This window comes from Medicago sativa, chromosome 8, assembly GCF_051527215.1.
Source record: "Medicago sativa cultivar Bolivia chromosome 8, Bolivia_mono, whole genome shotgun sequence".
NCBI classification, from domain to species: Eukaryota; Viridiplantae; Streptophyta; class Magnoliopsida; order Fabales; family Fabaceae; genus Medicago; species Medicago sativa.
Genome location: NC_140756.1, coordinates 3,879,244 through 3,903,573, shown reverse-complemented (window position 1 = coordinate 3,903,573; position 24,330 = coordinate 3,879,244). Strand labels below are relative to the sequence as shown.

The 24,330-nt window shown below is 34.3% G+C and overlaps 3 protein-coding genes across 4 annotated transcripts; 1 reads left to right on the top strand and 2 right to left on the bottom strand.

Annotated features, from left to right (window-relative positions):
• Positions 1 to 4,404: 4,404 nt before the first annotated feature.
• On the bottom strand, positions 4,405 to 6,332 carry LOC146896248 (putative WRKY transcription factor 62). Its single transcript, XM_085731383.1, has 3 exons — positions 5,896 to 6,332; positions 5,237 to 5,341; positions 4,405 to 5,130 (listed from the first exon to the last, which is right to left on the bottom strand). Exons 1-3 carry the CDS (start codon positions 6,210 to 6,212, stop codon positions 4,623 to 4,625), a joined length of 930 nt encoding a protein of 309 aa, XP_085587509.1. The 5' UTR covers positions 6,213 to 6,332; the 3' UTR covers positions 4,405 to 4,622.
• Positions 6,333 to 8,294: 1,962 nt separating this feature from the next.
• Positions 8,295 to 9,951, bottom strand: LOC146896247 (WRKY DNA-binding transcription factor 70-like). 2 transcript variants are annotated; one of them, XM_085731384.1, is made up of 3 exons: positions 9,480 to 9,951; positions 9,053 to 9,157; positions 8,295 to 8,904 (listed from the first exon to the last, which is right to left on the bottom strand). In XM_085731384.1, the coding sequence occupies exons 1-3, from the start codon at positions 9,767 to 9,769 to the stop codon at positions 8,376 to 8,378; spliced, it is 924 nt and encodes a 307-aa protein (XP_085587510.1). In that variant the 5' UTR covers positions 9,770 to 9,951; the 3' UTR covers positions 8,295 to 8,375. The 2 variants fall into 2 exon arrangements, with proteins under 2 accessions (XP_085587510.1, XP_085587511.1); XM_085731385.1 differs by having other exon boundaries at positions 8,295 to 8,892; positions 9,480 to 9,903.
• Positions 9,952 to 17,889: 7,938 nt separating this feature from the next.
• On the top strand, positions 17,890 to 19,432 carry LOC146896246 (uncharacterized). The gene has a single exon (XM_085732954.1). It carries the CDS (start codon positions 17,948 to 17,950, stop codon positions 19,430 to 19,432), a length of 1,485 nt encoding a protein of 494 aa, XP_085589080.1. The 5' UTR covers positions 17,890 to 17,947.
• Positions 19,433 to 24,330: the final 4,898 nt, after the last annotated feature.

Sequence of the window (24,330 nt, the reverse complement as noted above, 5' to 3'; positions counted from 1 at the left end):
TATGCTCAAGAAAACAAAGAAGAAAGCAGCAGCTCCATCTTGCTCTATTGGCAGCAAAAATAAAGAATGTTTGGATGCTAAATCCTCTTCAACAACATCGGGGGAAGATTGGAAAAATTGGCTTTCTTTGTGTGATAAATCTAATGGTGGTGGTAAAGATATTGTCGATATTGGTAAGGCAATTAATTTACAATTCAAAGGTGATTGCTCTAATATGTTTCAAGCTCTCTCGCGGCCTAATAAATTAGAGAGGAAGATTATGAAAGGTGACGTTGATGTGGAGGGCAGCCATGCGAATGTTGATGCCTTTTCAGCTGGTTGTTAAATCGTGTAGTGTCGGTTTAGGTGTTGGTGGTCAAAATGAAACTTATTTCTTATAACATCAGAGGCTTGGGGAGTTTTGAGAAAAAAAATGAAATTCAAAAGATGGTGAAATTTTATCGTCCGTGGATTTTATGTGTTCAGGAAACTAAGTTGGAAATTATTAATGATTTTTTTTGTGCTTCGCTTTGGGGTAATTCAAATTACGGTTTCTCTTACAGACCATCTGTAGGGGCTTCCGGCGGCATTTTAACTATTTGGGACACTGATGAGGTTGATGTCATGATTACTAGGAGCATGGCTCATGTTGTTATTATTCAAGGTAAAATGTTGAAAAATGGGGCTGATTTTTCTCTTGCAAATGTTTACGCTCCGTGTGAACCCCTTCGGCGGCAGGATGTTTGGAATCAACTTGGATTGGTTATTAGCAATTTTCGTGAATCCAGTTGGTGTGTCTGTGGTGATTTTAATGCTATTCGGTCTCAAGCTGAACGCAAAAGCAGAATGGTGGGCACTTTTGTTGAAGATTATTCTCATTTCAATCAATTCATTGATAGTAATATCCTTTTAGATCTTCCTCTTTGTGGTAGAAATTATACTTGGTTTAGAGGGGATGGCGTCTCTATGAGCCGTCTAGATCGCTTTCTTCTTTCAGAAGACTGGTGCGCTTGTTGGCCTAATTTAATGCAACGAGCCTTAAATCGCGGTCTTTCTGATCATTGCCCAATTTTGCTATCTATGGATGAAGATAATTGGGGCCCTCGCCCTAGGCGCATGCTGAAGTGTTGGGGTGAATTACCAGGTTACAAACAGTTTGTTAGAGATAACTTGCAATCATTTCATATTGAGGGATGGGGCGGCTATGTCCTTAAAGAAAAATTGAAGTTGATTAAAGGAAATCTGAACACTTGGCATCAGAACCACACTCAAAACCTTGAAGGTCGTTTAAGCAATGTTCAAGATCGTATTTCTTTTTTAGATGCTAAAGGGGAGGATGATGATCTTTTACTGGAAGAAATTGAGGAGCTTCATTCTCTATCAGAAAATTTTCATTCCTTATCTCGCATTAACACCAGCATGCAATGGCAGAAATCTAGATTACTTTGGTTGAAAGAGGGTGATGCTAACTCTAAATTTTTTCATAGCATTATGTCCTCTAGGCGGCGAGCAAATTCCATATTTTCTTTAACTGTTGATGGCACTACTGTTGAAGGCGTGGAAGGAATTAGGGGACTGATTTTTAACCATTTCTCATCTCATTTTCGATATGTGGCAGGCGAAAGACCTAGCATTGAGAATCTCAATTTTAATATGCTTAATGTAGGTCAATGTGGAGATCTAACCAAACCTTTTTCAGTTGAGGAAGTTAAGCAAGCTGTTTGGGATTGTGACAGTTTCAAAAGTCCTGGACCAGATGGTGTTGATATGGGTTTTGTTAAAGATTTCTGGCCGGAACTTCGCGATGATTTTATGCGCTTTATATCTGATTTTCACAGGAATGGGAAGTTGTCAAAAGGTATCAATAGTACTTTTATTGCTTTAATTCCAAAAGTTGAGTTTCCTCAGCGCTTGAATGATTTTCGACCGATCTCTATGGTTGGAAGTTTATACAAAGTTCTTTCAAAGGTCCTCTCAAACAGATTGCGAAGAGTTATGTCTAGTGTTATCTCAGAAACTCAATCAGCTTTTATTCATGGTAGACAGATTCTTGATGGTATCCTCATTGCTAATGAGATTGTGGAAGATGCTAAGCGCCTAAAAAAAGATTTTCTCTTATTCAAAGTTGATTTTGAGAAGGCTTTTGACTCAATTGATTGGTTCTACCTTGAAGCAGTTATGAAAAAAATGAATTTTCCAACATTATGGCGCAAGTGGATTATGGAATGCGTCAGTACGGCCTCAGCATCTGTTCTTGTTAATGGCAGCCCAACTGATGAATTCAAATTTGAACGGGGGTTGAGGCAAGGTGACCCTCTTTCTCCCTTTCTTTTTTTAATAGCTGCTGAAGGATTGAATGTCATGATGAATGCTTTAGTAGAGGCTGGACTTTTTTCTGGTTACAAGGTGGGGGATAATAATAATCTTGTTTCCATCACTCATTTACAATTTGCTGATGACACCTTGTTAATTGGGGATCGAAGCTGGGCTAATATTAGAGCTCTGAAAGCTCTTCTCATTCTATTTGAAGCGACATCTGGTCTCAAAGTGAACTTCCACAAAAGTATGTTAGTTGGTGTTAATATTCATGATTCTTGGTTGGCCGAGGCAGCCTCTGTTCTTCATTGTAAATTGGGAAGAGTTCCTTTTCTATATCTGGGGCTGCCTATAGGTGGTGATCGTCGCAAATTAAAATTTTGGCAACCCTTGATTAACCGTATTAAATCCAGATTATCGGGTTGGAAAAGTAAAAATCTATCTTTGGGTGGCCGTTTAGTTCTTCTAAAGTCTGTCTTGTCCTCTCTTCCGGTCTACTTTCTTTCCTTCTTCAAAGCTCCCGCAGGTATCATTTCCTCTATTGAATCTATTTTTAATTGTTTTTTTTGGGGGGGCTGTGAGGAGGTTAGGAAAATTTCTTGGATTAACTGGGACACTATTTGTTCCAAAAAGGAGGATGGAGGCTTAGGAGTGCGGAGGATTCGGGAGTTTAATTTGGCTTTACTTGGTAAATGGTGTTGGCGTATGCGGGTTGAAAATAGGAGTTTGTGGTATAGAGTTTTAGTAGGTAGATATGGGGAGGTAGGAGGTATAATCGCAGAGGAGGGGCGGTTTAACTCTGTTTGGTGGAATAATTTAATAAATATAAAAAATGGGGCTGGTTTGGGAGGTGGACGGTGGTTTGATGATAATGTTGGGCGGGAGGTAGGCGACGGTGCTCATACTTTATTTTGGTGGGATCCTTGGATTGATGGGTTAGTTTTGAAGAATAGTTTTGGCCGCCTTTTTGATCTTGCTAATAATAAAATGGCAACGGTGGCTGAAATGTATTCGCTTGGGTGGGGGGAAGAGGGGGAAGCTTGGAAGTGGCGGCGTCGTTTGTTTGCTTGGGAGGAGGAGAAGGTGCGGGAGTGTTGTGATATCTTAACTAATTTTGTTTTGCAGCCTAATCATTCTGACAGGTGGATTTGGCACTTACATGCTTCCAGCAATTATAACGTCACAAGTGCTTATAACCATCTGTTAACACCAACCAGTAACAACTTGTCAGCAACTCACACGTCAGAAATCTGGAACAAGGAGGTGCCTCTGAAAATTAGTCTTTTTGCTCGGCGTTTGTTGCGGGATAGATTACCAACAACAGACAATCTAATTAAAAGACACATTTTACTTCCAAATGCTCAGTTATGTGTGGGTGGATGCGGTATGATGGAGGATGCAAAACACTTATTCCTCTCTTGTGATTTTTTTGGTAAACTTTGGTATGGTATTTCTCATTGGCTTAGTTACCATATAGTGTTTCCTGAACATGTGCCAGACCATTTATATCAATTTGGCACCTTAGGAGGCTTCTCAAAAAACAACCGCTCCGCTTTTCATCTTATATGGTTATCTTGTGTGTGGGTAATTTGGCTTGAAAGGAATGCTCGGGTTTTTCACCAAACAGAAGCTTCGATTAATCAATTGCTAGATAAAGTTAAGCTTCAATCTTACTGGTGGCTGAAAGCAAATCGTCCTAGTTTTGTTTTTTCCTACCATTCTTGGTGGTTAAATCCTTTACCTTGCTTGGGAATTATTATGTAACAGGGTAGCTATCTTTTTTGGTTTTTCCTGTTTTTGTTCCCCGTTTTTTTTTGATTGTATTTGATACTCTTTCAGCTGGGTTTTTGGCACTCCTTGTGCTGAAATCTTCAGGCGTTCAGTAATATATTCCATTTTAGCTTCTTCAAAAAAAAAAAAATTCGTCTTTTCGATGAAGCTCATTAATTATTTGAGTCAATTTGCTTGATTATATATCTTATAATTTCTAATTAAATTGCGTGTATATGTTGTGCATTTAAAAAATTATTTGTTCTAAATTAAACTTCCAACATGGTCATCCTTAAGCTTAATTCCTGGCCCTGTCTCTGGTATGAAGTAATTAAGGAGTAAGTAGCAAATTTCAAACTCCTTTTATTAATTATTCTCTTCTCTTGTACAATATGGAAATCAAAATTTATCTACTTGATAACTTTGTAGCAATATTTCCCTCAAACAAAAAAAAAAAAAAACTTTGTAGCAATATATATCCTTTCAGAAGAATATATAAAAATGAACTTAGAAACTAAATTAATAATAAATAAAACACAGGCAATTGATTGATCGATCTACAAAAGCCCTAGAAAAGGGTAAAAGAAATCACGATGGTCAAGCTCAACAGAATCATAGAAGAGATCGCCATACATCATCATCATATCCTTGTGATCATCATCAGATTCAAGTGTAGTTGATGATGATTGAGTGCTACTACTGACTTGGCTTGTAGAAATAGAAATATCTAAAGTGTGCTCAGGAGAAACCAGGTAATCAATATTCAAGGAAGGTGAGGGAATTACTAATTCCTCCTTACAATGTTCGAGTACTGAATCATGTGATGATAAAAAGGGACAATCTTGTTTGGTTGGAGTTGGGAATGTGTTGTTAAAGCTAAGCAATATGGAGGAAGTATTGTGATCATGAGGAGAAGTGGGTTCAAATATGATTTCATCTGAGTTATTGCAAGTGTGGCGGTCGTAATATGTGGTCTTATATGAAGGAGGCTTCTCTTGAATTCTTTGCACTTGTTTGGTTGCTTGGCATCTTTGATCAAGCTTGTGAGTACACCTGTAGTAGTCCCTGCATATATATTAATTCAATTCATTGGATCAAGAGAAGATTTATTAGTAGGAAACAGATCTATCTAGCTATATATGCAGAGGAATTGAGGACGACATACACACACCTTGAGTATTTGGAATTGAGGATTGTTTTTTGACCATATTTTCTCCATTCATACCCATCATCTGTTGGACATTCTGACACCTTCTCCCATGTTGATGTAGTTTTTCTGCAAATTAATTACAAGAAATTAAGTCCATTAACTCTTTTTGCATAAACTCTTAGTCAATTCTAATCTACTCCAAACCACAACCTAGTACATTTCAACGAGGAAGATAAAAAAAGTTCAAACTCCAAACGAACAACATGATTATAAATAGTATCAATTTAATTAATTCAACCTAAAAAATATTATATATATAATTGGTTTGAGTTTTAATCAACAAGGAGCTACTAGCTATTATCCCGGTCCCTATTATAAACAAAAAATTACTTTTTTTAGATTCATATGAAGCAATTCATGTATTTGATCAAATACATGAATTGCTCCATATGAATCTAAAAAAAAATAATTTTTTGCTTATAATAATGATCAAAAAGAGCATCAAACAATAATAATTTCATTTTAAACTATTATAAAAATAAATAAATAAAATATATACTAGCTAAAAATATGTAATGATGTTTGACGTCCTTTAAACAAATGAAAGGACAAAGTGAGATGGAATGATAAGAAAAGAATTAGTAAACATGGTAGATACAACAAAAAATTAGTATATGTACCTTCTTTTGTAAGATCCTCTACCAGTGGTGGAAGTATGTTGTGAGATCTCCTGAGATTTAGTTGGACTAATGAAGGAAGAATCCGTTTTGTGATGTTTGTTCAAAAGGGTGAGGGTATTGGTAAATGAGTTGATAATGTTGTTGACAAGAACAAGATGTTGGGCCAACTCATGATGATGATTCATCAATGTTATTACAAGTTGTCCAAGCTGGTTTGCAAACTCACGCCCTCTCACTAGCTCCTCCTCCATTGCCTCATTTCTAAGATCCATAATTTTCAATTCACTATATCCTTCCTTTTCTAGCCTTTTTTCCATTTATAGATAGATAGATAGATAGCTACTAGCTAGTATTATTATACTATCATTATTATTCCGTTTCCTCCCATCTTCCTAAATGTGTGATTAGTTTTTATTTATTTATTTAATTAACCACTCTCACCGAAGTTCACTTGCAATTTATAAATAAATATCAAAGTCCAACATCCTTACCGAAGTTATATCTTTGCATCCGACGACCATAGATATGCCACGTGCGTGAACGTGGATTAGGTGATGTTATCATGGTTGGGTCATTGGATGACGTTGGCATGAGTGCAAATGGTGTTGTTCTTTCTTTCTTCTCAAAAAAGGAAAGAACACGTTGGCACTTGGCATTCCGTGTAATGCGGATCTCGGATATATTAAGGTAATAAGGACAAAAAACAAGTAGTTGTCATCTGAGCCGAATCTATCTATCTATCTATGTCTGCATATAGTAACAACGTAGGTAAGTAAGTACCATTTCAATTCACACTGTTTCTTGTTTAAAGTCAATTACAGCTGGGTAAAGCAGGTGTAAAATATCATTAATTTAGCAATACAAAAAAATTTGAAGAAATTCAAAAGATTAAGGCATGAATTCGGAACTATCAATACATATCGCTTCGATAGTAAATATTTAAATGAAATTGTTGGGATGCAAAAAATCTATCAATATTTATAAATGATGATAGATTTAAAAGGGTGTGTTAAATTATTTGCTTCATCATGTGAGATGGTTCATTGATTTTCAAAGTTGTTAAGTTGTTAACTCCTATATATCAATGCATTATAAACATCAACGTTTCCTTCATTTTTAAGTAAATTGCTAAACCCAGAACCATCTGAGGACTAATTGAAATATGAAATAAAATTACTTCAATGATTGTCCAAAGTCCAAACACTTCAAATTCAATGATTCATTTTCCAGAAAGATAACACCCTTTTAAATCTATCATCATTTATATATGCATGCAAAACTATACTGTTAGCAAATCATAGTGCGGGTTAAGCTCTTACTTTATACCTTAAAAAAAAAAAAAAACTACTTGCTCAAATATTCATAATTACCCATAATTTTCTCAAAGAAAATATATAATTTAAGTGGAGATACGTACATAAGAAGTTTTGTCTATAATAAAAAAGAGAGAAAGCATACACATATACCTTGCCACATATACAACCAACTGCCACAATAGTTTGATTTGATGGCATAGATAAAACTTTACTTTTTCATTCTAAGCTTCCCAATTTTCCCCCCTCATATTCTATATACCCATATCACCGTTATTGTAAACAGGTTAACCACACAAAACTCCTTTGAATTGCTTTATCACATGCCACCTTGGTTGTTTATCTTTTGCATCACCTATAATTAACCATATAACAAAACTAGATACTAGAGCTAAAAAAAATGTATTTTTCTTAGATTATTTAAGTAAGAAACTAAAGATTATATATGTTCGATCTGTTTGACTGACTTGTACATTTATTTGTGATGTTTTTACTAATTCAGGGAATGCTTAATTAGCACATATTTTCTTATAATCCTCTTGTTTCTCCAAATGAAAATCCAATTTATGATGACGTATCCAATTATTCATTTTTATTTGATGATCCTATTCAAATTGATAACCCATTTCACATTGTTAACTCCTCAAATGATATTAATATTGAATAGGAAATTGCAGCTGTTGAAGCTAGTCTACTCGGCCCCTAAACCATCATCCATTCCTATGCCAACTTTTACCATATCCATCATCTACCTCAACAACTGAGTCAATACATGACAACTCTAATAACCTCTCAATATCATGCATCATGCAAGCAGCCATTCAAATACTCAGATATCTAAAACTGTTCTTCTACCTAGTTAGTTGTTAGTTAACTCTTGCATAAAAGACATATATATATATTGATCATTGTATGTGAATTCATTCTGTTCCATTTTGAACAAACAAATTACAAGCTATTTATTATTACACAATTACCTCTTTTCTCTCTTTTCTGTTACCATTATATTACCAAAGTCATCACATGCATTGTCCCAATAATGAGGTTACTCAATATATTCTTCTCTAGATTAGCAAGTAATAGCAATTAGATACAAATCCATACTCGTTTTATTATTCTCTTCTCATGTACAATATACAAAATGGCCGGACATGTAAAGGTTATCTACTATAATTGAAAGCCATGAAAAGGGTGAAGGAAATCAGTATCAAGTTCATCAGAATCATACAAGAGACCATACAATATTATCATCATATCCCTGTGATCATCAGATTCAAGTGTAGTTGATGATGATAGAGTACTACGAACATGCCTTGTAGAAATAGAGTTATCTAAAATTGGTTCAGGAGAGAGCAGGTATTCATCCAAGGAAGGTGAGTTCTCCTTGCAATATTCCACTGAATGTGAGGAATTAAAAGACGAAGATGATGATGATGATGATGATGATGTCGACGATGATAAAAAGGGACAATCTTGTTCGGTTGGAGTTGGGAAGGTGTTGTTAAAGCTAAGCAATATGGAGGAAGTAGTATTATCATGAGGAGAAGTGGGTTCAAATATGATACTGTCTAATTTGTTACAAGTGTGGTGGCCGTAATAGGTGGTCTTATACAAGGGAGGCTTCTCTTCAATTCTCTGCACTTGTTTGGTTGCTTTGCATCTTTGATTAAACTTGTGAGTACACCTGTAGTAGTCCCTGCATATATATTAATTCAAATCATTGGATATATATTAGGCCCTGAACAAACTGTGAAAAGTTATTAGGAAACAGATCGATGAGGAGGAATTATATATAGATGAATTAAGTTGGAACTAATTATAATTGATTTGAGACATATACACACCTTGAGTATTTGGAATTGAGGATTGTTTTTTGACCATACTTTCTCCATTCATGCCCATCATCTGTTGGTCTTTCTGACACTTCCTCACACGTTTCTGTAGTTTTTCTGCAAATTAACAAGAAATTAATTCTGTTATCATAATTTTAATTTAATATCCACTCCAAAAACTTAACCATGATTCTATAGAAAATGTTCATATTCCTAGCTAGCAAACAACATGACTGTTTTTAAAGAGTGTTAATTAATTCAACTTAAGTAGTTTGAGTTTTAACAAGGAAGATAGTGCCACACAATGAGAATTTCATGTTAAACTATTATAACAAATAATAAATTTAAATTCATTAGCTAAATTCATGACCATATATATATTAATAATATATTGCAAATTAAAAGAAATGATTGATATATAATTAATCATTATAAGTACCTTCTTTTGTGAGATCCTCTAGCACCACGGATGGAACTAGTCTTGTAACTATCTTGAGATTCCTCTTCAGATTTAATAGTTAAAGAAAAGTTTTGTTCCCTTTGATGATGTTTGTTCAAAAGGAAGAGGGTGTTACTAAATGAGTTGACAACGTTGCTTACAAGATGTTGTGCAAATAATGGGCTTGCTAATAATTTATCATTAATGTTGTTACTAAGATGTTGTTCAAGCTGCTTAGCTAACTCACGCCCTCTCACAAGCTCCTTCATTGCCTCATCTCTATCATCCATATTTTCAACTCTCTCACTTTTCTTTTTAATTTCTATCTTTTTTCAATTAAAGCTAGCTAGATATATACTACTATCTAGCATATTATTATTATTATTATTATTATTCCCTTCCTTCCATCTTCCTAATGCTCTTGTATGTGTGTTTATTTAAATCATTAAGTACTCACATTGCAACTTGCAACATTTTAAACTAAAATACAAGTTCACTTGCTCCTTCATTAATGTTGTTACTAATAATTTATCATTTTAAACTAAGATGATCCACATAGATCTTAGCATCTAACGACTATAGATGAGCCATGTGTGTATGTGTGAATATGGATTAGGTGATGTCATAGTCATTATGTAACTGGATGACGTCAGCAGGAAACAACTAAATGTGCAATGCCAGTGAAATGGTTTGCCCTTCCTAGTAATGCGGATCTATCTTTGATATATTAAGGTCAATAATTAAGATAAGGACAAAAAACAGGTGGTTGTCCTGTCATCTTGAGCTAAACTAGACCGGATCAATCGTGCATATATAGTAAAGAGAAATGATATTTTGACAACCACTTTTTGACAACCTTTGGATAACTTTTTCTTTCATACTCACATGATGTTGTTATCCTCTCTCTTCTTTTTTCTCTCTCCATTGTTTTTGACCAATAAGAAGTGAGAAAAACAAGGTTGTCAACAAAGTTGTCATCAAATGGATGTCAAAATATCATTACTCTATAGTAAATAACGTATAATTCATTTCACACTATTGTTTAAAGTCATTGAGTTGAGTCAATGAACGTCATATATATATATATATATATATATATATATATATAGGGTTTTGTTACAAGCCACCCTTTGGTGGTGTCTTTTAACAAGTCACACCTTAAGGTGTGATTTTCACTTTTTAGTTATAACTTTGCTAAAAGACACCTTCATAAAAGTAAGTTGGTGTCTTTTCGTAAATGCTCATAGAGTAACTTGATAAAAGACACCTTCATAAAAGGTGTCTTCTATCATAACCTATATATATAAGGGATCCATTGACTCCAAGAGTAAGTTTAAACACTTACTCCAAATCATGACCCTTCATTTTAATAATAACTAATGGTTGTGATTAATTCATAGTAATTGTTAAGGTGGGGTGTTTTCCTTTTTTTCTTCTTCTTCTCTCTCTCAATTTTCATAATCGTTCATTTTCCTTTTCTTCTCTCTATCAATCTGCAAAAGTTAATTAATAATAATCTCACATGAACAATAAATTATACTCTCCCATACTAATTATCTACCATACCTTTGTTTTGCTTTCTTCCATTGATGAAAAAATCCGAATTCCCTCTCATGTATCGTTTCACTCTTTCTCGTGTTCACGTTTAAGTTTGTTCTTCTTTTGTTCTTTCCTAATTTTTCTTTTATCAAAGGGATAATAGTATTTTGCCATAAAATTAAGCCGTGAATGTCTTGAAATCTATCATATGCCTTTAAAATATCTCAACAATAATTTTTTATTAGATCCAATTGACGAGTGTGATATTAATTGAATTAGATTTCATTGATAAAAAAACTGAATCAGATTTTTGTTTATACGTCGAACTAATATCATATCTGATTGAAACGTGTAATAAGCATTACTAGTACAAAATTATGAATAAATTATATGTTAGTGATGATTTACGATTCTTTGAAATTGAATGGATACACATGTTCATAGCCATAGGAATACTCATGGTTCTTTGAAATTGAATAAATTATGAATAAACAGTAGTTTTGCTTACTGTTTCTCACCCTTGCATTCTAATGGGTTGTTTAGAGAGAGGGTGTACCATAGGAATTAGTTGCAATTAATCACAATCATTAATTATTATTAAGATTAAGGGTTGAGATTTGGAGTAACTCAAAAGAGTTACTCTTGGAGTCAATGGATCCCTTCTCATATATATATGAAAATTGCTGTTGACACATTAGCTTTGGCTAGGACACACATGTAAAAGACGTTTTTACCCCTTCGGTAGTTAACTGCCGAATTATGAAACCGGCTGCAGTTAACTACCGAGGAAAACTTCGGCAGTTAACTGCTGAGGAAATCTGAAAACTTCGGCAGTTAACTGCCGAAGAAACCTCAAACCTGTTTTTTTTTTGACAAAAACCATTAATTCTTTTTATTCTTTAAACCTAAATTTTCCTTAATTAAATTTAATTCTTTAATCCTTTTAAGGAATTAAACATAATTCTTTTTATGATTTCATTCATGTGATTTTGTTGCCATAAATGAAGAAATACGAGAGATGAATAATATCTGCAATCAGTAGTTAATGGACCTAAAATGATGATTCAATAAAAAAAAATGCAACAACAAAAACGTTACAAATGATAGAATAATTATATTTGTAATTATTAGTAATTAATTATAATATTTCAGATTTTTTTTGTTGTTGACAAATTATAATATTTCAAATATTATTCATCTCTCTTTCAAATAATTATATTTGTAATTATTCTATCAATAATACCTTTTTTTTTGTACAAATAAAACCACTTTTCTATTCTTAAAAAAAAAACCCTCTTTTTAATTAAGAAACGTGATTGAATATGCAGTAATTATAGGATCTCATATTTTTTTATTTATGGCAACAAAATTATATGAATGAAATCAACAACTTTATAAAAAGAATCGTGTATTTAATGACAACAAAATCCATATTTCTTCATTATGGCAACAAAATCACATTAATGAAATCATAAAAAGAATTATGTTAATTCCATAAAATAATTAAAGAATTAAATTTAATTAAGGAAAATTTAGGTTTAAAGAATTAATGGTTTTTGTCAAAAAAAAAAAACAGGTTTGAGGTTTCCTCGGCAGTTAACTGCCGAAGTTTTCCTCGGTAGTTAACTGCAGCCGGTTTTATAATTCGGCAGTTAACTACCGAAGGGGTAAAAACGTCTTTTACATGTGTGTCCTAGCCAAAGCTAATGTGTCAGCAGCAATTTTCTATATATATATATATATATATATATATATATATATATATATATATATATATATATAGGGGAATGTTATAACACACCCACTCACTTTTGTGAAGGTGTGTTTTAGCATTGAACACCTTTAATATTTTGACAAAAAAAGCCCTTATTTTTCCTTTTCAAAAACAAATAAGCTGAAGGGCAATTGTGTAACTCAACAGCCCTTATTATTCCACCTCTTCTCCCGCAATCTATTCACACCATTATTGTTGTGCTTAAAGCTACAACGCATGCCGGCTCTTCAAATCACCACCACATTGTTTAATCTTGTTCCAGAGAAGAAATTCGTTTTTTTTTTTTGTTCTTTCAAAAACATGATGTAGTTTTTCAAATTGATTCCAAACAGCCAAAAAAAATGAAAGCCATCAGAACCACCGGAGTCACCGTCGTCGGCGACGAAGAATTCGTCAGATCACAAATATGTTGTTTTTCATTCTCTCACGGCGGTGAGGTTGAATTTGATAGAAGTTTCATTTTGCAGCATGGAGAAAGGCAATGGAAATGGGAGATGAGATTGTAAACAGAGGAGGGAACATAGATGAGTAGCAAGAACCCACAAGAGAGAATGAGTTGAAAACTAAAAAAAAAAATGTAATGGTGTTAACTTTTTTTTTTTTGACAAATGTAATGGTGTTAACTGTAAAGTAGATCGGGTGGAGAAGATGAGTAGTGGAAAAAAAATTAAAATTAAGGCTGTTGAGTTACACAATTGCCCTTTAGCTTATTTGTTTTTGAAAATGAAAAATAAGGGTATTTTTGTGAAAACATTAAAGGTGTTCAATGCTAAAACACACCTTCACAAAAGTGAGTGGGTGTGTTATAGCATTCCCCATATATATAAAATTGAACTTTTTTGGGTTGTATATTACTTATTGGGTTATGATAGAAGACACTTTTTATGAAGGTGTCTTTTATCAAGTTACTTTATGAGCATTTGCGAAAAGACACCAACTTACTTTTAGGAAGGTGTCCTTTAGCAAAGTTATAACTAAAAAGTGAAAATCAGGTGTGACTTGATAAAAGACACCACCAAAGGGTGGCTTGTAACAAAACCCTTACTTATTTATGTCTACACTTAAATTATACACCCTCCGGTCAATAGTATAAGCAAAAATCAACATTTTAAATTTATTCATATTATAGACCCACATATCATTTAATGAATGAATTTAAAATGTTGGATTTTGTTTATATTAGTGACCGAACGATGAATTCAAATTTTAACAAAACTAGTGATCAAAGTTTGTTTTCAAAAACCTGTATTTTTCAATAAAATCGAGTAATAATTAAGTTATTTAATAATTTTAAGGGGTAACATATAAATGAGCAAAGTGTTTAGAATGAATGAATAGCATTGAAAAATGTTGGCAACAATCAAATAGAGACAAAACATACACAAATCCGGCCACTTATACAACCAAGTGCCACCACCATAATGATTAAAGGTAAACTTGTTGCCTTGACTGCAAATCATCATCTTTTGGATATCCGAAGGCTAAAATTGTTGATATCCTACATTACCACATCATCTATTATAGTGCGTGTCGTACCTATTTGAAGACACAAGTGTGACAAACCAGCAGTTAAGAAAGTTAGGCATACAATCCAACAGAACAAGGCTCCATATATCAATTGAATTATAGGGGAATTGTAGAACAGAACAAGGCTCGGCCAAAATGTGTCGATCATTGCATATTGTAAGCCTCTTTCCTATGACCTCAACCATACAGTTTTTTATGCTGCAAGAGTACTGTCTTGTCTTGTGGCTCAAGTCTTTGTCCAAAACACCAACAAAAATGGTAGGGGCAGATGTGTGGAAAAAGCTGTGCATAATATATACCAGAAGAACACAAGAAAGACACTGCCTTGGAGTCAATCAAAATTTTATAAAGGATGCAATGCAACTATTTCAAAAAGAAAATTTATAGAAAGACATATTAAAATTTGAACAAGGATTTCATCAAGCTGTAAGATCAGTCTATTGTAGAAAGACAATCTGTAGGCAAAAGCTAACATCCAAATATGAATAAAATATTTTTCATATATCTCGATCAAATGCCCGCGATTAGGCAAAAATAATATTAAAAATAACAGTTCAGCTCATGTTTCTGCCTAAAAGCATGAAAAATAACAGTTAACCATATGTACATATTTTACACTGGACAAAAAACCTATAAGAAAAATCAATGAGAGAACAACATCCAAGGAAAACTATACGTACACCATAATAGAATTAAAAAAAGACAGCATTGTGGTAGAAGTTGACAGAACTAAATAACCAACACGCCGATAGAGCTGTTTGGGGCAGTTTATGTGTGTTCGGGACTTTTTGGCCTCGTTTTCGGGTGTTGCAGCCGCAGCTGCATTTTCTGGTCTTCTGACAGGTTCTGTCTATGCCTGTGCAGCAGCTGTTCTTGCTGGTTTTTTATTCGAGTTACCGGTTTTCGGGCCTTTTGTATCTGTCCATGTTCACCTATTTGCACTTGTATGTTTGGTGTTTCTAATAAATAAGCTGTTTCAAAAGAAAAAAAACACGCGCTGATAATCAAAAATCAAAATTGTCCCATAGCCAAATCTGATGCCAACACGCTATTCAACCATTTGGATAATTGACATATCATTTGCCCTTTTCCAAAGTAGTCAATTACAAACAGGAGAGATCATAATGTTAGCGGCCAACACTCGGGTGGGATTTAGTTCCACATCGGATAGATAGGATTCTTGAGAAGAATTTATAACCGTACAAGTCGGTTTTGTAAGGATGAGTTAGGTCTCGATATTTGTTACACATAAGTCTCATTTTGAAAATCACTGGTCAGCCCCCAAAACAAAGTACAAATATATACTATTTATGAAGAACGTGATTATGAAGAACTACAAATATATACTATTTATGAAGAACGTGATTATGAAGAACTCACCATATGACTCTTTACCAGATCAACAATTACTGCTTTTTGTAAGACTCTTTACCAGATCAACAATTACTGCTTTTTGTAAGGTCAAACAAAAAATATTTCAAACTCAGATGTGATTATGAAGAACTCACCATATGACTCTTTACCAGATCAACAATTAGTGCTTTTTGTAAGGTCAAACAAAAAATATTTCAAACAGTTGAATATGCACCTAAATTAGCCCAAGCATTAGTTTTCCAAAACATAAAAATATTTCAAACAAAAATTTCATATAAACAAGGATAATATTGCCTGATTCCAGTTCTTTCTCCAAGATATAGACCAAACTGTTTCCATCAATAATGAGTGCCAATTGAGTCGTGTTTTTTTGCTTCTTATTTTCCTAAATTCCACTTGGGCATGCTCGATGACTTTGTATCATTGGGAATATCAAGATCACCATGTCTAGCATTGGTTTTATGCGATTATGATGTTATCCACTTGAAGATCTCACACCAAATTTGTCTCTAGCATAAGCCAAAATATTTCTGCATTCAACCTCTGAGGTACCATTTATAATTATCTGCTGCGTATTTGCGCACAGAAGTTTGCAGGAAAGACCAATTGAAATTGCAGTCTCTAGCTTATCACCTTCTTGCATCTTGTCCTCGACTCTAATTGCCCCAAGTAGGTTTAATTTGAATTCTACAAGAGCTTCTTTTTGACGTAGTTTTGTAGTTCGGTCAATCAATGATCAATGAAGTGCTAGCCTCTTCATAAATGCTTTGCCAATCCTTAAATTCTGCATCTGAAAGTTCCCTTGAGGCAATCTCATTCTCACCACTTCTTTAGCTTTCTGGATATCCGAAGGCCAAAACTTTTGATAAACAACTTTGCAAATAAAGCAAGGAAGCAAAGAATCGACTGTTATAAGCAAAATTGTTATTCGATATGTAATACTCCTGAAAAATAGGTATAGAATCCAATATCATAATGCAACCATATGTAGTGAGTATAGATCCTCATACACGACCTGATTGACTATAACAACTATAATAGTCCACATCCTGCCCTTTCTCCATATACCAATTGAACTGAACCATACAGTTTGGATGCTGCAAAAGTTGGTAGGGACTGATGCGCACTGCATATCACAGAATAGAATACACCACTCCAATTTGTCAGTGCAGAAGTTGCGGGAAAAGAAGTGCATAATATACACCTACAGACAAGAAAGGCACTGCATTAGAATCAATTAAAGTTTTATAAAGCCTGCAACTATTTCAAAAACAAATAACTTCTACCATTGAACCCAAAAATTGGATACAACCTACAACATATCACAATTTAAACAAGGATTGCAAGCTGGAAGACCAGTCTACTCTAAAGGGCCTATTTTGTACACATGGTTAACATCCAAATATGGATAAAATCTTTTTCAATTATCTCAATCAAATGTGTACGATTAGAAAAGTAATATTATAAATAACAGTTCAGCTCATGTCTCTGTCTAAAGGCATGAAAACCCAGATAACAGAATTAACCACATGAACATCAATAATTTACACCAGGCAAAGAAGTTAAAACAAAGATAATTGAGACAATAGTGTCCAAAGAAAACTGTGTGCCCATGAACCAAAAGTTATTTTTTTCAAAAACTGTGTTGACTGGATGACTATGAAACTACTGTTTTAAGTTCCTAATTTTTAGGATCTATTATCTTTTTATGTTATTGTTAGGAACTATTTGTTACCAATTTTTTAGGAATTTAGTTTTCAAATAATAGTTTCTTTATGCATTATTTTAAGCTTTTCTTTATGTATAAATATGATGGTTATCATTCAATAAAAATATCCCTTTCATGTTGTTCACATAACATATTCTTTTCCACGTTAAACCTTTCTATATCCAACAAATTGGTATCTAGAGTCTTCTTCTTGGAGGGACTTGTGAGTGAAGTGAGTGAAACCCACCATAATAGCTTAAACACTATTTTCAATTCATCAAACAGATGGATTCTGATACATCCTACAAAGCCCTACCACTACCTGTGTTTGATGGTGAAAACTATCATATATGGGCAGCAAGGATGAAGGCGTATTTAGAGGAAAATGACCTCTGGGAAGCTGTTGAGGAGGACTACGAAGTTCTTCCTTTGTTAGACAATCCAACAATGGCTCAGATAAAAAATCACAAGGGAAGGAAAACAAGAAAGTCAAAAGCAAGGGCTACTTTGTTTGCTGCTGTCTCAGAAGAAATCTTCACCAGAATTATGGCCATCAAATCAGCATTTGAAATATGGAATTTCCTCAAAACTGAATATGAAGGAGATGAAAGAATTAGGGGGATGCAAGCACTTAATTTGATTCGAGAATTTGAGATGCAAAAGATGAAGGAGTCTGAAACAATTAAAGAGTATGCAAATAAACTTATTAGCATTGCTAACAAAGTAAGATTGCTTGGTTCTGAATTATCTGATTCAAGAATAGTTCAGAAAATACTCGTGACTGTCCTTGAAAGATTTGAAGCAACTATCACTTCCTTGGAAAATACCAAGGACATGTTAAAGCTTACCGTGGCAGAGCTTGTAAATGTTATGCAGGCCCAAGAACAAAGAAGAATGATAAGGTCTGAAGGTTTAGTGGAAGGAGCATTACAAGCTAAATTAAAGAACTACAATGGTGGAAGGAATGAGAAAAGAAACCAGAGCAGCAATACAAGTCTCTTTTCACCTTGTCCATACTGCAAAAAAAATAACCATCCACCAAATAGATGTTGGTGGAGACCAGACATAAAATGTCACAAGTGTGGTCAGTTAGGACATGTGGAAAGAATATGCAAGGCTCAACATCAGGGAGAAGCTAAGGCTGCTGAAGATCAAACTTTGGAGGAGCAACTCTTTGTAGCATCATGCTTTGCCACCAACACCACCCGAGAGAGTTGGCTTATAGATAGTGGTTGCACAAACCACATGACTTATGATCGTGAGCTCTTTAATGATCTGGACGAGACAACTATTTCCAAAGTCAGAATTGGAAATGGTGCACTTATCGAAGTAAAAGGCAAGGGAACGGTTGAAATTGAAAGCCTTTCAGGTTTGAAACTAATTTCTGATGTCTTATATGTTCCTAAAATTAATCAAAACCTTTTGAGTGTTACTAAACTGCTAGAGAATGGTTATAAGGTGTTGTTTGAGGATAAAAAATGTGTGATTAAAGATGCAAACAACATAGAAATGGTCAATGTTCAAATGAAAGGCAAGAGCTTTGCCTTGGATTTGATGAATGAGGAACAACATGCAGCTGTACACAAGGAAGGAAGGATTCAGGTTGGTGTTGCGTTCCTCCACCATCCATCTATCGTGAACGCTGCGGGAGTGATGAGTTCCGTCGATACAATCAATGGAAACTCTGCAAAATCTGTCAAAGAACCTGTTCCAGGGGAAAGCCTAGAACCAAAACAAGGTGTTACTGAAGTAAAAGCACAAGTTGATGTCATATGGGAACAATTGAATAAAGGAGTGTCCAATAACTTTATTAGCAGTTTTAAAAGCAAGCCTAAATCTTTTGTTGTGGATGCTGTCCTTGAACAAATCAAGAAGAAAGCAGAACCTGAAATTTTTGTAGGCTATAGCTCATCTTCAAAAGTCTATAGAATCTATCTTCCACAAAGCAACAAAGTAATTGTTAGTAGAGATGTCAAATTTCTTGAGTCAGATAGTTGGAATTGGGAAGATTGTGAGAAGTTTGAATTTTAGGAGGAGAATGAAGATGTTGATGATTAACCTGTTAGAGGAACTAGATCACTTTCAGACATCTACCAAATGTGCAACGTTCCTGTCATGGAACCAGAAGGATATGACAAAGCTAGATATGAATTCTTGTCACAAATGCTTGGTGTATGCAGTTTCAGAGTCAAGGAGGAGTGTTGACTGGATGACTATGAATCTACTGTTTTAAGTTCCTAATTTTTAGGATATATTATCTTTTTATGTTATTGTTAGGAACTCTCTAATATGCTCTATTTGTTACCAATTTTTTAGGCATTTAGTTTTCAAATAGTAGTTTCTTTATGCATTATTTTAGGCTTTTCTTTATGTATAAATATAATGGTTATCATTCAATAAAAATATCCCTTTCATTCTGTTCACATAACATATTCTTTTCCACGTTAAACCTTTCTATATCCAACAAACTGATATTGCCCCACGAAGCTGTTGAAAGGAAATGGGAAACCAATTAGTATTCAATCTAAAACAATTGTTTATGTACCTAAATTAACCCAGGCATTAGTCTTCAACACATAAAAATATTCCAAACCAGAACTTCATATGAGGAAGGATAATCTTACCTCTAACTCTAGTTCCTTCTCCAAGATACAGACCAAACTGGTTCCATCAATTATGAGCGCCAATGGAGTGGTGTTTCTTTCTTCCTTTCTTAGATTCCATTTGGGCCTGCTTGATGACTTTTTGTCTTTGGGAATATCAAGATCACCATGTTTACCATTGATTTTGTGCTTTAGATTCTGATGTTCTCCACTTGAAGATCTCACACCAAATTTGTCTCTAGCATCTGCCAAAAGGTTTCTGCATTCAACCTCTTAGGTACCATTTATAATTATCTGCGGCATATCTGCACTGAGAAGTTTACAGGAAAGACCAATTGAAACTATAGTCTCTTGCTTATCACCAGTAAGAACCCAGACCTTAAAATTCGAGCTATTCGTAGAGACTTAATGGCTTCTGTTTCACCCTCTTGCAGCTTGTCCTCAACTCCAGTTTCTCAAAGTAGGTTTAGTTTGCATTCTACATGTGCTGCTTTTTTACATAGTTTTGCAGCTCGGTCAATCAATAAAGTGCCGGCCTCTTCATACATGCTTTGTCAATCCTTAAGTTCTGCATCTAAAAGATCACTTGAGGCAATTACAAGAGTCCTTAAACCTTGAAGAATATTCACTCAAATGACTCTGAGTTGGATGCATAATGCTAATGTCGCTTGCATAGTCATTTGCTAAAATGCAAAACTTTGAAGTATTAACACTTTTAAACATTGTCGGGAAATCCAAAAGCAGTAGACATCCTCTTTTGCACACTATCAAACTCATGCAGGCCCAATACATCAACCTATATATATGTAAACAACTTAAAAAGTCCAACATTCATTACAAATAATAGTATAACATGTTATTTACTTGACCTTCTCACCATTGACGTCAAAAAGGACGCCGTTTGATAAAAAATGTGTGCATCTGTAAGCAGAGGCGGTAGAAACTAGAGCTTGTCCATCAAGAGATTATTCCTAGTAAACAATACTTTCTATATGTTCATTTGATTCGCTTGTTCCAGAATATGACAAGTTTCTGCCAATAAGAATAGAGATCACAGTACTACAAGCAGCTAATATAAGGAAAAATTCACAAGCAACTAATGTAAAGAAAAACTCATATGCAGCAATTCTTTCATTTGTATTTGGTTCTTTCTGAAACAATGCTATCAATTCAGAATCAACATCAGTTTCAGATTTGAGCCACCTACACTGACCACAAACATCCGTGGCAAAACATCACAAACATCTGTAAACATATGCATCAGAATATTTGACAAAACATCATAAGTTCGACAATGATTTATGATGAGTACTCATGCAGCCAATGACTTGGATGGTGATATATAATTTTTTTTTGCAAAGGAACTCTGATATATAGCTGAAAAATGAGATTCATAATAGAAATATTATTGAAGAACATGGAGATAATGTCAGGAACTTCTAAGAGGAGACAGAAAAATGAAGACTAAAAGGAAGCTATTCACACCTACAATAGAAACAAAGCTTTAGGTATAGTGAACTAAACATAATAAATAGGTCAATAACATCATTGATTTCAATCGTTGCGTTACATGATATCATAGCTTGTACGTTTCCACACTACATCACCCCAAGTTTAACCTCAAGGACAAGAGGTCCAGTTTTCGATACTGACAAAATGTTGGATGACATTTCAAGAGATCTTTCCATTAAGGGCAGTCTTAAGTGCTTTCAATCTTGAGTGGATCTGGTATGGAGTCGTCGTAAACCCCTTGAAGGCCAAAATCTCAGGCTGACCTTCACAGAATGAGTTACCAACAGCAGTCAGTTGTGCCCAATCATCTGGTGCATTCTTTCCAAACTTCCAAACTACCCATGGTTGTTGGGGAATTTCTTCCTTGGCTGCCTCCTCAACAGCATGGTGCACACGAAATGTGAAGGCAGAGGCAGGAAAACAAATATCACCAGGAATGAAGTGCGAGCTCGTTAGGGTCTCATGGTCATCTTCAATGATAGTCAAGCAAATTTGACCTACGGTTGTTTTATCTTGGTTTTCGGGTGTCAAACATTGATTACGTTTGAACCTTTCTAACCGGTGATATCTTATTTTTTCTTGGGAAGGGAAAAAGTAAGCAAAACCCTTGAGAATCGAGGTTCGGGAGTTGTTTTCGCTACGGGAAGGTGTTAGGCACCCATAACGACTATAGTATCCTATAGGAACCGTCTTTAATTTCTACGCGCGCGCTTTATTTTTAAATGCTATTTTGAAATGTGATGTTAAGCCTAAGAGTTTTCTAAGTGAAGAATTGGGGAAGAATGTTTTTGGATTTTTATTTTAGTTGAATTGAAGGAATTTTGTTCCTTGCCTACGTACCCGTTTAAGGGATCAAATCCACCGTAGTTCTCTTCCAAAAAATGTTTTTTGTTTTTGTTGGTTGATTTTAAGTTTGAAAATGGGATTTTGAAGAATGAGAGAGAGAGGCCTCAAGGGCATAAGATTTGGAAAATGTGAGGTTTGATTAGTTATTTGCAAAATGTGGTCTAAGTATGATTAAAGTTTATTGAAATTTGATTAAGAAAAAGAAAGGAAAAATTCAATGGGATTTTGATCCCAAGGTTTATTAAGAAAATGGTTTGAGTGATATTGTTCATATTTTTTTGGAAAATGATTTTTCTAAGTATAAAGCCTAAACATTCATCTAAACATACAATCCTAAACATACATCTAAACATGCATATTCTAGCTGTATACCCAAAGTGATGTGTGTGCATGTGTCGGTGCTTGTGTCGGTGTACATTATTAGAGTCCATTGTCCTTATTACATCATGCCCTAGATACATTCTATGGTCTTGCAAGAAATTTAAATTGCATGAAAGTAAAATATTACAAGAACTCCTAAATCTTTACATTCTAAGTCTTGGTACAAAATAATTTGCAAGAAATAAAGTGGAGGGGAAAGTGAAGTGTGAGATGCTTATGGATGTATGAAACATAAAGTGAAAATGGGTTAGTAATACCAATGATATAGAAACAAAATGACAAGTGCATGGTGAAACAAATATAACTTGCAAGTAAAGTAAACTAACAATTTTAGTAAAAAGTGACAAAAGGACTTGAAATTCAATATACTTCTAAAGCAAGTTTGAGACCTAAATTCTCACAACATTGGAAATTTTAGGTGACTTATTTCAAGGAAAGAAATATGAGAATCAAGGAAAATCGACATGCCAAAGATTATAAGATTTTCAAGTCCTTTATGCACTTTATTTCACAAGAACATTTCACATTATTTACAACACAAAGTCCACAAAAATCTAACTCAAAACAGCAAGCACATGCCACATTTAATAGGCAAATTCACTCCAAGAAATCACATGTTCAAAGCCACAATTATGTAACAAAATTTCAAGTTCAAAACCACATCAAAACTTCACAAAAATGTTAACAAAAAGTGGCAAAAATGGCAAAAACAAGCACACATTATTTTTGAAGTAGGTTTGAACACGTAATTACATTCCAAAGAACAAGTATCAAGTGCTGAAAATTGACCACATCAACATTCCAAAACACTTAGAAATTCTTATCAAGATTCGAGTAAAAATGAATGCAAAGTACTAATCAAGAATCAAGATAAAAATTATATATTGTGATCAAGATTTGGCATGTAAGATACATCAAGAATTATCAAAAATGCGTCAAGAAACTACTAGAATCTTTGTGGAACTTTTCAAGAAGCTTTTGAACATGAGAAGAGGTGTGAAAATCATTTTGCAGTGTACGAATAGCAGGAAAATTCACCAAAACTGAAATTGGTAACATACAAGGGCCCAAGCCCATATCCAAGGGACAAAACCAGGTTAGGAATATGGGTATGGATCAGGGTCATGGGTTATGGACATGGGTTAAGAAAAGAAAAATAAAATAAAATTGGAAAAGGTACAAAAGATGATTTTGGCACAGGTTCACGTTTTCTACTTGTGTTCTTCTTTCTAAAAAACACTCTCCCTTCTCTTTTTAAAACAGTTCCAGCGGTCATCTTCTTCAGTGAACAAAGCATTTTCCGACGCGGTGGCCGGCGGTGGCACCACCGCGTCGGAGTTTTTTAAACTTATCTTTTTCTAAATTTTTTTACATCAAATTAAAGCTCTTTCACTCCTCTATTCAAATCTTCACACAAAATTGCCAAAAACTAAGCATCAAAGCCTGGATCTATGTATTGCTAATCGAAAATTTTGAGCAAAAGACATGAACAAACGAACACTACAACAAATGGTGAGAAAGAAGGGACGAAATACCTCCGTTTCGCGAAGCTTCACCTTCGTCCACTCCAATTCCGAACTGGTTGTT

Excerpts from the sequence above, each read along its gene's own strand:
- LOC146896247 (XM_085731384.1), bottom strand. The coding sequence starts at position 9,769 with ATGGATGATAGAGATGAGGCAATGAAGGAGCTTGTGAGAGGGCGTGAG. Across the intron at positions 9,158-9,479 it reads AGAGGATCTCACAAAAGAAG|AAAAACTACAGAAACGTGTG; the intron begins GTACTTATAATG and ends GTTAATTTGCAG. Across the intron at positions 8,905-9,052 it reads CTCAATTCCAAATACTCAAG|GGACTACTACAGGTGTACTC; the intron begins GTGTGTATATGT and ends ATATATATGCAG.
- LOC146896248 (XM_085731383.1), bottom strand. The coding sequence starts at position 6,212 with ATGGAAAAAAGGCTAGAAAAGGAAGGATATAGTGAATTGAAAATTATG. Across the intron at positions 5,342-5,895 it reads AGAGGATCTTACAAAAGAAG|AAAAACTACATCAACATGGG; the intron begins GTACATATACTA and ends ATTAATTTGCAG. Across the intron at positions 5,131-5,236 it reads CTCAATTCCAAATACTCAAG|GGACTACTACAGGTGTACTC; the intron begins GTGTGTGTATGT and ends ATATATATGCAG.
- LOC146896246 (XM_085732954.1), top strand. The coding sequence starts at position 17,948 with ATGGCCATCAAATCAGCATTTGAAATATGGAATTTCCTCAAAACTGAA.